Below are 13446 nucleotides of genomic sequence, written 5' to 3'. Positions count from 1 at the left end.
CCCCTAGTCGCCACACTCCGGCGCCGGTTCGGGTACACAGAGGGAGAATTCAGAGTGTCCAATTCACCGAACAAGTACGTCTTTCGGGACTTGTGGGAGGAAACCGAAGCACCCAAAGGAAACCCACGCAGACACGGGGAGAATGTGCTGACTCCACACAGACAGTGACCCAAGCGGGAATTGAACCTGGGATCCTGGCGCTGTGAAGCAACAGGATTGTTCAGTAAGTACAATCGCTTCCAATGTTAGACATTAAGTTCTGGGTTTGGCAAACATGGGGTGGTTGAGTGCGGTCAGTATACTGCCTATTGCGAATAGCCAAAGGGGCATGCTACTTGATATAATCCGCCAGTCATTGGGACACACGGTGGATATACCTGGTATCGTACCAGCACTTAAATTCAAACACATCACTTGTTAGTGTGGTTGGCAGAATGCCCTTTTAGCTTCACAGCAGCGTCCTGTTGATAGAGAACATCACTACTGTGCTAGTAGTGACATGAAGCAGCTAGCTTCACTGGTAGTTTAAATTTTTGCGAAGCCTTCCCCTTCCTGGGCAATTTGTTGCTCCCTTTGAAGTTTGGCATTCTTGTGTCTGTCCTGGTGAATACCAGATGAAAACCTTTGACAGCAAGTCTCTTTCTTCTGCAATATATGTTTTTATTATTCAGTCTTAGGATACGGGTGTCATTAGCAAGGACATGTCACAGAGGTCACGAATGGTGCTACATAGGGTGGCACAGTGGTTAGCACTGCTGCCTCGCGGCACCAAGGATCCGGGCTCGATCCTGGGCCCGGGTCATTGTCGTGTGGAGTTTCCACATTCTGCCCATGTCTACGTGGATCTCACCTCTAGAACCCAAAAATGTGCAGGATAGGCAGACTGGCCACGCCAAATTGCCCCTTAATTGGAAATAAATAATTGGGTACTCTAAATTTATATTTTAAAAAATGAATGATGCTATATAAATGCAGGCTAGTTTCTTCCACTGGAGTCACTCCTTCTATAACCACTGCCAGCCTAAGTCCGCGAAATCAGCACATACCAGGTAACTAAGCTGGGACTATCTGACTTCCACAGCTCTCTTCTATCAAAAGTATCAAGCATGCTGACACTATAGATTTTTAACCTTCTGCCTAAAGGCTATGATGCCATGAGTTGCTGCAGACTTTAATTTGAGGTATTCACTCATTAATGTCAACAACGCAAGAATGTCAATTTCTAATCAGTCGTGGTTTTTTTAAACTGAGTTTGTGCAATATTGGACTTGGACATTTTGCTGAGGCGCTCAGGGTCACTGATGTTAATAAAAGCATCAGTCATGAGAATGCAACATCATCGGCCTCACTGTATCTGTATTAGTTAATAATACGCCTGTCACCAGTCATCTTTTTCCAATCATTAGATGGTGCATGCACTGCCAGAGAGAGCAGATAACAAATTATTGCTCTCTCTCTCTCTTTTCCATCTACTCTATATCTCTCCTTTTCTACCATGCTTCCTCTCTCTTTCTCTTTCCATTACCTACGTGCTCTCTCTCCTGACTATGTAAATAAACAACCATAAACGGCAGTGCATTGCAGGATGGAATGAAACCTTCAGTCTCCTATGTCCCTCAGTCTGATGGACCATGCACAGGAATCAAGGAGTGAATCTGACCCATAGGCTCAGGGGGAGCTGACAATGTTGAGGGCGGGGGGTGAAGAGGTTGTCAAGAGTCTATTTGTGCCAATATATTTAAACAAACAACAGAGAATATGGGTGAGGCACGAAGAGGGTACTTAGCATCATGAATATTTCCTGATAAAATAGCTGAGGTTCAGGCACAATTTTCAGTGTAAAGAAACGTGCATTGTACAATCAAACAATTATAAACCGGATAATATCAATAGGTGTGAATGATATAAGAGCCACGTGTGGGATCCATGAGACTGCATTGGCTGTGCAAATCAATCTCCACAAAACAGTACCTCCGCAAAACAGTACAAAACGCACCGCAAACCAGACACTTACCTCGGTGTCGATTGGTCGTCTTGTCAAACATCAGCATGGCATCATCTACCTGTTGAAAAAACAAGGAATCATCAATATTTCCCCTCCATTCTCTCAAGTTTGAGGCTGTTTACAGATGGCAATGTGTCAAGTCGAAGACCCAACGGAGCTAATGGTGAGAGTAGAACTTGGGTAAATGCTGGCATGGACTCATTAGAAATAGCCTATTTCCATGTTTTAACTTCCATCGATTTTCCCTGAAGTGCATTATCATAATGGGCCTGTCATGTCAAATCACTGTTTACAGATACCTACTGGTCTGTGTATTTTCATTTTTTTTCCAGAATTGTGCTATTTACTACTTTCTTTCCCTCAATCTCACCCCAGTGGTGAACCAATGAAAGCAAACTTGTGAATGACATCTTGCATGATGATGTAGCACCTTGAATCTAGGAACATGTTCAAGGGGACATGTTCAACAAGGTGGGACATGACTCAGCTCAACAGCTGTAAAACCTGCTGACACTCATCGGCGTTGAATCTCACCAGTGGCAAGGTTCAGGAGAGAAACCAGGGGCATTTTTCCAGCAAGGAGCCAGTGCCTTTGAGGGAGGAGAAAGGAATGGCACAGAAAAAATGAGGTGGTGTTGGGAAAAGAGCTATAAGGAACCTTTGTGTTTCGACATTTCTCATGAGTCAGGTTCACAGGTGCTTTGAAGGCGTTGATTTTTTGGGTTCTTTATCTGCTTCCTAATTTCCGACCTACCCTGAAAATGCCTCGGGATATTTTGATGTGTTAATGGTGCCCTACAAATGAACGTTCTTATTGTTAAGTCTTAAGACTGGGCCAGAGGTGTCGCGCTGTCAAAGCAAAATAATAAATCTGAGGGTGGGGCAGGCAGTGGGGGACAATGACCTCCCAACATCAACACCAAACAATGCTTCGCCGCTTTTCATTTTCAACGGGCGGAGCTGAATTTCATTTTTTTTAAAGTAGGAAAGGAAGGGAAATGCAAATATGCTAAATGACGCTGTATTCCTGTAAACAACACAGCAGGAGGTCTTTTCTCTGGTGCAAGTGTTGGCAGAGTGCGGCCCACTGTTATTGGCCTCTGCGATTTCAAGAGATTCCACACTAGACAAGAGTTCCACTGAGGTTGAAGCACCTTTCGTCATCCTGGGCAACTCCTGCACATCACCTCGTCACCAATGTGACAAATGGCGGCTGCCAAAGGTTTGCGAGCCTGGCGCCGTCCACCACCTAGGATTTTATTTCAGTGGCTCTCATTATTGCTTTAGATTAGGACCATGCCTCTTTAAGAGGTTTGAGTTTAATACCACATTACGCTGTTTGGCATTTTTACTTCCTCCCTTACTTTCCTTCTGCAAACGTCTTCTTACTTGGAATCCGAGTCAATCCCTGCTTTTTAAGGCCCTAAGCTGTGCAAATAGACGTCATGTTACAGCCTAAGCTGCACCTTACCACGTGTGTCACTGGCTGAGTCAGCCACAAAGAATGTCAGCATGTAGCAGCATTAAGCTCTTTTTCAATTATAGGCGGATTTCTACACAAAGCAGCAGCATTATAAACACTCGAGTTCTGCAACTAATAAGAGAGCCTACATTCCTGGGCACTGCCACTACAGGTACTGTGCAGCAGACATTCCTGGGCACTGCCACTACAGATACACTGCGAATTAGACAAAGGGGTGACCATCAGCATTTGTATCTCACCCAGTTTGATTTCATTAAACCAAAGTTCTTCAGGTCACCAGGATAACAATTCCATCCATGTGGAGTTTGCACATTCTCCCCAGTGTCCACATGGGTCTCATTCCCCACAACCCAAAGATGTGCAAGATAGGTGGATTGGCCATGCTAAATTGCCCCTTAATTGGAAAGGCTAAAACGAAAGATTTTCTTTTCCCATTTCCATTTGGGAAAAAGGCAAGCAGCACAAAATAGAAAGAACACCGAACGAGGCTATTTACCCCAGATACAAGGCCCACCAGAGAATCAACAAACAGAAGGGAAAACAAATGAGAAAGAAACCAGCAAAGAAAAGACCAAAGTGGCCGAGGAAGGAGATGGAGGAGAGGCGGCAGGTGCGCAGGAGGGGGAAACTGGGGAGTAGAGGGCGAGGAGAGGCGGGGTGCAGGGCGAGGAGAGGCGGGGTGCAGGGCGAGGAGAGGCGGGGTGCAGGGCGAGGAGAGGCGGGGTGCAGGGCGAGGAGAGGCGGGGTGCAGGGCGAGGAGAGGCGGGGTGCAGGGCGAGGAGAGGCGGGGTGCAGGGCGAGGAGAGGCGGGGTGCAGGGCGAGGAGAGGCGGGGTGCAGGGCGAGGAGAGGCGGGGTGCAGGGCGAGGAGAGGCGGGGTGCAGGGCGAGGAGAGGCGGGGTGCAGGGCGAGGAGAGGCGGGGTGCAGGGCGAGGAGAGGCGGGGTGCAGGGCGAGGAGAGGCGGGGTGCAGGGCGAGGAGAGGCGGGGTGCAGGGCGAGGAGAGGCGGGGTGCAGGGCGAGGAGAGGCGGGGTGCAGGGCGAGGAGAGGCGGGGTGCAGGGCGAGGAGAGGCGGGGTGCAGGGCGAGGAGAGGCGGGGTGCAGGGCGAGGAGAGGCGGGGTGCAGGGCGAGGAGAGGCGGGGTGCAGGGCGAGGAGAGGCGGGGTGCAGGGCGAGGAGAGGCGGGGTGCAGGGCGAGGAGAGGCGGGGTGCAGGGCGAGGAGAGGCGGGGTGCAGGGCGAGGAGAGGCGGGGTGCAGGGCGAGGAGAGGCGGGGTGCAGAGGGAGGAGGCGGGGTGCAGGGCGAGGAGAGGCGGGGTGCAGAGGGAGGAGGCGGGGTGCAGAGGGAGGAGGCGGGGTGCAGAGGCAGAGGGAGCTAGACCTGAGAGAGAGAGAGAGACACACACACACACACACACGGCAGTCTGGGGGAGCGCAGTGGATTAGAGAGAGAGAAGGTCAGCAGGGCCCTCTCTCTGAAAAGTGATAAGAAAGTAATATATCGGCAGCAAGGGGGAAAATACGTCTCATACAAATGCAGTGAGACCAAAGGCTGGTGACTGAGGGAGTGATTAAGATAACAAGAGGCACAGTACAGTACTGGCCTAGTTAGGCACTAGAGGAGTAAGCTACAAAATCAGCCTCTGCCGCGTCCTCTTCAAACCTGACCACCACAAGATCTTGCTTTTGTAGAGAATAACATTGTTTCTTAATCGAGAACATTGGAAGATAGAACAAGCAGGAGAGCAGAATTATTCAGAGACTTTGTGGGTTGAGAGAATGGTTTCTGTGCACGGACATTCATGATTCTAGACAGACAAGGATGCTCAACTCCCAGCATCTGCCATGTTAACTGGATTCAAATGGGGCTAAGTTTTGGGGAGTGAGGGGATTGTTGGGGGGGGGGAAGAGAGATTTTCTGTAAATGGCCCAGCCGGCTATGGGTTAAATAAAACCTGCGCCTGGCACTCATTAAATGCCAACAGATTAACACACCTTCAATTTCGTTACAGCTCTGCCCTCAATTACTGGACATACTACAATCCACAATCTTTCAGATCTCACTTTGGAACAGCTATGTGCCAGAAAATACCTCCTGCATGAATAATTCTGCAATCATTTACAACGTGAAAGGCTAAGATTGTTCCTCTGAGAAAGCATTTACATAGCTGTTTGTCCTCCCCAGTCCCCAAGGACTGATTTATTCTTCAGAGCTTACACTGCAGTGCAAAAGCACACACATCCACTTTACTCAAGAGGTCAGGCACAGAAAGCAGGGTTTTGTTAGCCGAGCTGGACTTTGGATGCTGGCGCCTGAGAATTGGGCTCTCTCTCTCTCCAACTCAAAAGAGTTTTTCTCAAAAGGGGAACCTTCCTCTTTAACTCTCTAGTCTGAGAGAACCATACCCATCACCTGCACTTGTATTCCAATACTCTGGGAATGGTGGAGCTGTAGCTTCAACAGGGATAAGCATGTAAAGAAGTTCCAGTTAGCAACAGCGCAATGGTTGCCGTTTGATGGGTGTTCCATTTTGCTAACTCGGGACCCTGAGTTAACCTGCTTCACAGTATTCAAAGGAATGAATACTCTTGGCAAATTTCTTTTTAAATGAACAGCTGAGCCCAGGAGGCTCACAAGCAGCGAACAATTTCGAGCTGCGATCTAGCAACATAGATTTTCAAAAGAAACCTGCCTGCTCCAACATCCGTCACTCCTCGTTCTTGTATTTTGGGTGTTCCTTCTTCAGCTTTAGGTCAATCACCTTCTCTTCTACCTTTTGTTGACAGAGGGCGGGCAACGTGAAATAAGGTTGTAACTAAGCTTGGACCGACCGTTAAAACAGTTTGTCGGCTCTGCTGAGAATCAAAGGGTGGACAGAAAACTCACCACCCAAAGCAAAGGGGTGGTGTGGAGGAGCAGGGTGGTGTGGAGGAGCAGGGTGGAATGAAGGAGTGATGAGAGGGGGAAAACAACGGATTGTTAGCCAAATATTTGTGAGCGATACCTGCATCTAATCATTAGCTCCCCTGCTGGGCACATGTGACATTGGCACCCGCTCACAATCCCACATGCCCACAGTGGAGTGATCAGCTGACATGTGGCGCTTACTGCACTCACGTTACTTAATGTTCAACTGGGAGTCTCATGGGCAAGGTATCATATACCAGAGGACTCCTTTGGAATCACACCCTAGCAACAAGATGGACAACCTCAGTGGACGGCAAAGCTGGCCAGGAAAATTACAACAAAAAAGTCACCCCATTAGGTAATAATTTTCCATTCGTCAGAAGCTCAACATAGGCTTCCCGTACACGTTCATTTGCATTACGGCAAAAAAAATGAGTCACCTCCTGATGCACCAAATTTCACAAGCTAAAAAGCACTGTACAGAAGTAGCTTCTTGTTCTCTTTCTCTCTCTTTCTCTCCAGTGGCAATGAAAGCCGCTTCCCCTCTGCCCTCTTCCCAGCACTCCGTACACACCAGCAATAACAACTGCGGGACAAGAATCCTACCCACAGGGTGGCAGTAGGGCAACAATAACTGGTCCAAACGGCTGTTAAGTTTAGGGTTTGATCTAAAGGCCTCAGAATTCATTCACTGAAAGTGATTCAGCAACAACAATAAAATAAATTCCAATTTTGTTCCAAGATAAAAGAGGCAATACAGAATCAACCAGCAGCAATAATCTTATGTACATATGAAACCCTGGAACTGAAGACAGGCAGCTACATTATAGGACTTGGCCCATCGGCTTTGTTCTTTCACTCCACTGGCCTAACCTCCATCCGAAGGCACAATACGCGCAAGCCTTCATTCATTGCCGCTGTAGTGTAATATGCCCTTTTTAAATGTCATCTTTAATTTTCCAGCCAAAAGGACGATGATAAAGGAAAAAAAATTACAGCTGCATTATTAAACCCTGCATCAGTCAATCAACCTTACAGGGAGTAAAGAGCATGACCCCTGGCCTCTAGTCCCCATAGCAACGAGTGAGGCTCCTTCAAGGACAATGAACCAGATCGGGCCTGCTCATTCATACTAGCTCCGCCAGTAACATAATGGTCTGTTTTCTTTTCTACTCCTCAACTTCTCTGCGCAAGGTCCTGACTTTGTTGGGCTATTGTTCCATGGTTTCAGCTAACTTCCACTAGCTCTCACAACAAGCCATTAATTGTGTTATGAGTTTGCACTGCCAAGTCGGATCCTATCCTACCTAACTCTTCCACACTTTTCATTCAGAGTCACTGGACAAGCAAATAAATATGGCCGACTATTTCCCTTCCCTAGTCCAGGGGTTGCAGAGTCCAATCAGAATATCTCTCCTCCCTGCACCCTCACAAGCCCCCAGTTAAAAATCTCACAACCCTGCAGAGAGGAAGGATTGAAAAGCCTGTTAATATTCTCTTTCATTCCCTTCTTGGCTCTCTCCCTTTCTCTATTATCCGTCTCCAGGTGATATTGTGTTAGTCGGGTTCTGTACAAGGCAATAGGAAGTTTGTACAAGCCACAGTTGCAGTGACATCGATCACCACAAAGACAGCAGGAGTTCTTTAAATAGGCCCAACAACACCGAGCAATGAGGAATAATGAGGCCGTATCAGCTTCGCCAAGGGCCTCGAATAAGTTCATCAGCCAATATAATTTTCTGCACCCTTGACAGTAAAGCCCACAACCCCATATTCACCTTGTTGACCTCCAACCAAACGAGGGAAAAGCAACCCCTGGAATTCAATGGAGGCTGGGATTCAAATTGTGAACAACTGAACTAGAGTCTAGTTCCTCACCAAAGACCATGAACGTCAACCTGCATTTACTTAGTGCCATTAATGTAGCAAACCATCCCAAAAGAGCATCACAGAAGTGAAATTGGCCATAAAACTGACACTGAGCCAAAGAATGTGATGTCATCATAGAATCCTTACAGTGCAGGAGACCATTCGGTCCATCAAGTCTGCACCGACCCTCCAAAAGAGGGCCCTCTACCTAGACCCATTTCTCCGCAACACCGTAACTTAACCTGCACATCTTTGGCCTGTAGGAGGAAACCAGAGCACTCTGAGGAAACCCCACACTTTTACGGGGAGAAAAGGCAAACTCCACATTGTCACCCAAGATCGGAATTGAACCCGAGTCCCTGGCGCTATGAAGCAGCAGTGCTAACCCCGGTGCCACCGTGTCGCCGTCATGACAGGTAAGAGATAGGTTTTAAGCTTTATCTGAAAAAAAAATAGAAAGGTAGAGCGTTTGAGAGATGATTTTCTAAACTTAAGGCTTAGGCAGCTGAAGGCATGGTCTCCCAGTTTCAATTCTGGGCCTGTTCGAAGCTCAATGGCAATGGAGGTGTCACAATGGGTCTAAGAATTCCTCAAGCTCTTAAGGAGCTGGATTCCCACCTTCACTGGTCAGCAGAGCATCTCTTCACTGTACGTTGAAGTGCGTGGATTATGAGAATGGGCCCGGCTGCAAATGCCCGAATAACCACATCGACTGCCACCTCCAGCAGCACAGCCAAGGCAGGGAGAAAGGCCATCAAGGGACCAGGACCAACACAGAGTACAAACACGCTGAGGCATTCATGCACTGGGGAATCCATGTTTTGAAATAATGAAGAAAGGCCCCAACTCGGGAACAAAGTGTCAATCCACACTGGTGTTAAAAGCTTTTCAAACATCAGAACTCCAGCACTCAATACTAGAATTATTCTCTTGTGCTATTTTTGGTTGCTATGACAAGGGTTTAGGAGCATTCCTACTAACAGCCTACATTCAAAGGCAGTTCCAAAATGGGTGACACACAAAGAGCCCCAATTGCCTTCCTCAATACGAAGGAAATCTCTCTCAAAACAAAGTCTCAAAAACATTCAACGTTTTCTCAGCTGATGCTCCAGATGAGACCCCTTTGGCATCAGCTATCACTGGTGTCGCCATGGAGTTGCCAGCAAACAACAGCCTCACATAACTAACACTACTGCTGTGGCCTTGAAACATAATCCTGTCACTTTTAAGACTCAAAAGAGATGGAATTGGACCAAGCCGCTGCTGCTAAATCAGTTTCGGAATTCTGCAATAAAGCTCAGGTTGGAAAATTGGAAGGCAAAGTTTTCTTCCAAGGCCAATGAGGGGGTTCCGTGCCCACAAGGGGAGGCAAGTGAGGTGGTTCCACGCCCAGGGTGGGGGGTTCAGGGGAGGCAAGTGAGGTGGTTCCACGCCCAGGGTGGGGGGTTCAGGGGAGGCAAGTGAGGTGGTTCCACGCCCAGGGTGGGGGGTTCAGGGGAGGCAAGTGAGGTGGTTCCACGCCCAGGGTGAGGTGGTTCCACGCCCAGGGTGGGGGGGGGGGGGGGGTTCAGGGGAGGCCAGTGAGGCGGTTCCACGCCCAGGGTGAGGGGTTCATGCCCGCGGGGTGAGGGGTTCATGCCCGCGGGGGGGGGGGGGTCCAGTTGTGTTTCCATGGAGGGAGGCCAGTGAGGGGGTTGTGTGCCCACAGCTGCCAGCCACCGACCTTGACCAATTAATTTACCGGGTCCTCCTTGGCAGGATTAAGGACTGCACAAAAGAGGGTGGAAGTAATGATGGCTATCACAGGGAGAAAGCCCTCCGTAGGGCAGGATGGATTGAGTGACTGAAGTAGCAACTGAAGGGGAATCCTTCCCCCACTCAACAGCTTCATTTGGCATAGGCTGTTCGGCAGAGATGACCTGGTAGCTACTCCTAAACCAGGAATGTCGAGCTCACTGTTCGTGCCCTTGTCACCACCCAGACTGAGATCAAACCCGGATGTTGCTATACTGTTTAGGCCAGTTCTACACTAGCAAAGCTGAGCTGTGGCAAGAACCACATTAAGTTATTTCAGTTACTGAGGTGAACCATCACTTCCCATTGACTTCAAAGCTTTATTCAGACAGGAATCGAGTGACTAAGGATGAGCCATTTACAATCTCGATAAAAAATTGATGTATTTCAACTTCATTGCGATGAGAGTGCACAGGAGAAACACTGTGTGCCCTACATATCCTCCACCCAGTTGAGGCACCTCCATCCATTAATTACATCACCAGTAGTCAATCCCAGAAGGCTCTTAACAAAGCCTGCCACATTTAATAATAATAATCTTTATTATTGTCACAAGTAGGCTTACATTAAACACTGCAATGAAGTTATCCTACATTATAGCAATCATCATAGGTCAAAAATACTTCACTGGCTACCAAGTGCTTTGGTATGTCCCAAGATAGTGTGAGGCGTTATATAAATGCAAGTTCTATCTTTTACTGCAACACTGGAGTGAAAACACATCTCCTGAGCTCCAGTTAGATTCCAGCTGATAAACAGAATTGCTAATAAACCACATAGAACCTTCATGTGAAATCATTACAGAACAGGCAAAACACATTGCCCTCAATGGTAGTCACATGTAATGTTCCATAGTTTGTGCTGTAATTATTTTCTTGTCACACTACTCTAACCATTTGGGAAAGCTGTATATGCTACAAAGTTTGAAGCAATTCACCATTGGGACCTGCTGCCTCTTCACTACAACTAGCAAAGTGTGCAAGTCAATGATCTCATCTCAGCTGTGCCGATGTAGCCTCTGCCAGCAACTGCCAACAGCACAACAACCTTGTTGAGTCATACCGGGCCCAGCTTTAACTCTGATGTTCGTTCATTTTCGTTCGGAGTCTCCAGACCCCCAACACCTAATTTTGATCAGGCACTTTACAGCCTTCCGAATTCAATCAATGAGTTAAGGCCGTAATCAGTGCTCCCATTTGGATATATACCATCACCATTGCCAGGGATTTGAGTGCCAAATCCAGGCTGATACCCTTGCTGCAGAACTTGGGTGGATTACGGCAGTGCCAGAGATGCCATCTATCCGGCGGAAATGTTAAACTGAGGCCCTGTGTGTTGCGCCAGGAAATGTAAAAAGATGCTACTGCATTATTTCAAATAAAGGGTGCAAGAGTTTTGACCAGTGTCCTGGACAATATTCATCCCTCAAACAACATGACTGAGAGAGATTGGTTGGTTGTTTTATTGTGTGGGGTCTACCTGCCACATTTCCTACATTATAACAATCATCATAGGTCAAAAATACTTCACTGGCGTCGGCAGCACGGTGACGCAGTGGTCCCAGGTTCGATCCCGGCTCTGGGTCACTGTCCGTGTGGAGTTTGCACATTCTTCCCGTGTTTGCATGGGTCTCACCCCCACAACCTAAAAGATGTGCAGGGTAGGTGGATTGGCCACATTAGATTGCCCCTTAATTAGAAAAAAACGAATTGTGTATTATAAATTTTTTTAAAAGGTTAAAAAAAATACTTCACTGGCTACTAAGTGCTTTGGTATATCCCAAGATTGCGTGAGGCGTTATATAAATGCAAGATCTATTTTACTGCAACACTGGAGTGAAAACACATCACCTACAGTCTCTCCACAAATAATGCAGCCATGCATGGTCCCTCTGCCTCCTTCAGTTGCTTTCTTGGAATGGCTCTCCCATACTACGGATGGCGTTACTCGACGTAGGATTTCTCTGCCCCAGGACACCATAACAGGATACGGAGGCTCTTAGGTGTGACTCATTAAACTCAGCTGGTTGGTAATTAGGCAGCAATGGTTGAGCGATCTTCACTTCCTGTCCTGTTGGAACGCACAGTACCCTGGCACTGACATAAGACGAGAACCATGGCCAGAATTTACATGGGTATTTTTACTGGCACCTGGGAAAGAGAAGGATGGGGAGGTTGGGGGGTGGGAGAGAAGAGTTGAAGAATAGGGTGGTGGACCCTGCCCTTTCATATCTCTCAACCTACCCCTCAGACATACCTTCTCCCTTTCACTTCTGTTTGAAGATGGCTGCTTACGGTGGCCAGCATTTTTCACCATTTTAACTTGTATATGAAGAACATTTCCAGCATGTAAGGTAGGGCCATTGAACTTGACTGCAGCATAAACCGGGACCATCAGGATAGGTGGGGGATTCTTGAATCATGAATTCCACCACTAAGGTCAGCTCTTGCTGCATGAAGGAATAAAAACAGGAGCTCTGGGAAGTACTGGTTGGTGAAAAGAGAATGTGGAAGACAAATCGGGGCTGGATTGTGCGCTCCTGCACCAATTTTGGGGGTGGGGGTGGGGGTGGGGGTGGGGGTGAACATATATATAGTTAGCAGGCTGCTTTCTTACCACCTATCTACCTCCGACTGGTCTGAAATGTTACAGTGAATGGGGAAAATGTCTGGCCCGTCCTTGGGTCCATTGAGACACTTAAGTAATGACCACTTGGGAGACCTCATCGTGCCACTGCCAGTATTTTACCCACAGTAGGGGTGGGGTGGGGTGGGGTGGGGTGGGGTGGGTGGGGTGGGGTGGGGTGGGGTGGGGTGGGGTGGGGAGGAGGTCCAGGCTATGCGGAAGGCCCAGCAGCTTTAGCTGTGCAGAGTAGTGTTGGGCAGCGGGGTGTACCTCCTTTGTTGGTTCGCTGGGTCCATCGAAAGCACCCCCACCCCTTCCCCGTAAAGTTAACGCCCCTTAACCCTCTGCCCGTCATTGATCTCTTGAACCCCTCTCTGTCCCACACTCACCCTTCACCCAGGCCTCCAAATCCATACTTAACCATCAGTCCAGGCTCCTCAGCACTGTGGATTGCCTAGCAGTGGCCATTGCTCCTGGCTGGCGCTGCTACGGCTACAGGGCTGCTGGCCATCCGAGTGCCACAGGGCACGGCTTCCTCCGGCGAAAGGGGCAGAAGTGTCAGCCTCAAAATGATGCGGGCAGCTGTCCGTACCATGAGTAGGCTCCCCCCTCGATTTTTACATGGGGACCACAGCGCCTGGTAAAATTCAGCCCTTGATTTCCTCAAAGTTAAGGGGTAAAAAAATAGGTTTTCAAAATTAAAAAAATAGGATTTCTGACTGCAATGCTTTGTAAATTTAAATTTTGCGCGTGGCCATTCCTTT

General features: G+C 48.2%; 1 protein-coding gene across 2 annotated transcripts in view; it reads right to left on the bottom strand.

Moving 5' to 3' along the window:
• Positions 1 to 13446, bottom strand: part of msi1b (musashi RNA binding protein 1b) — a 195606-nt gene that overhangs the window by 53909 nt on the left and 128251 nt on the right. For both annotated transcript variants that reach the window (XM_038791971.1, XM_038791964.1), the window contains exon 7: positions 2015 to 2063. In XM_038791971.1, the coding sequence (XP_038647899.1) occupies positions 2015 to 2063 (49 nt within the window). The remainder of the gene's footprint in view (positions 1 to 2014; positions 2064 to 13446) is intronic.

This window comes from Scyliorhinus canicula, chromosome 1 (genome assembly GCF_902713615.1).
Source record: "Scyliorhinus canicula chromosome 1, sScyCan1.1, whole genome shotgun sequence".
Taxonomy (NCBI): domain Eukaryota; kingdom Metazoa; phylum Chordata; class Chondrichthyes; order Carcharhiniformes; family Scyliorhinidae; genus Scyliorhinus; species Scyliorhinus canicula.
The sequence above is the reverse complement of the archived record's forward strand: the minus strand, read 5'-3'. Positions and strand labels throughout refer to the sequence as shown.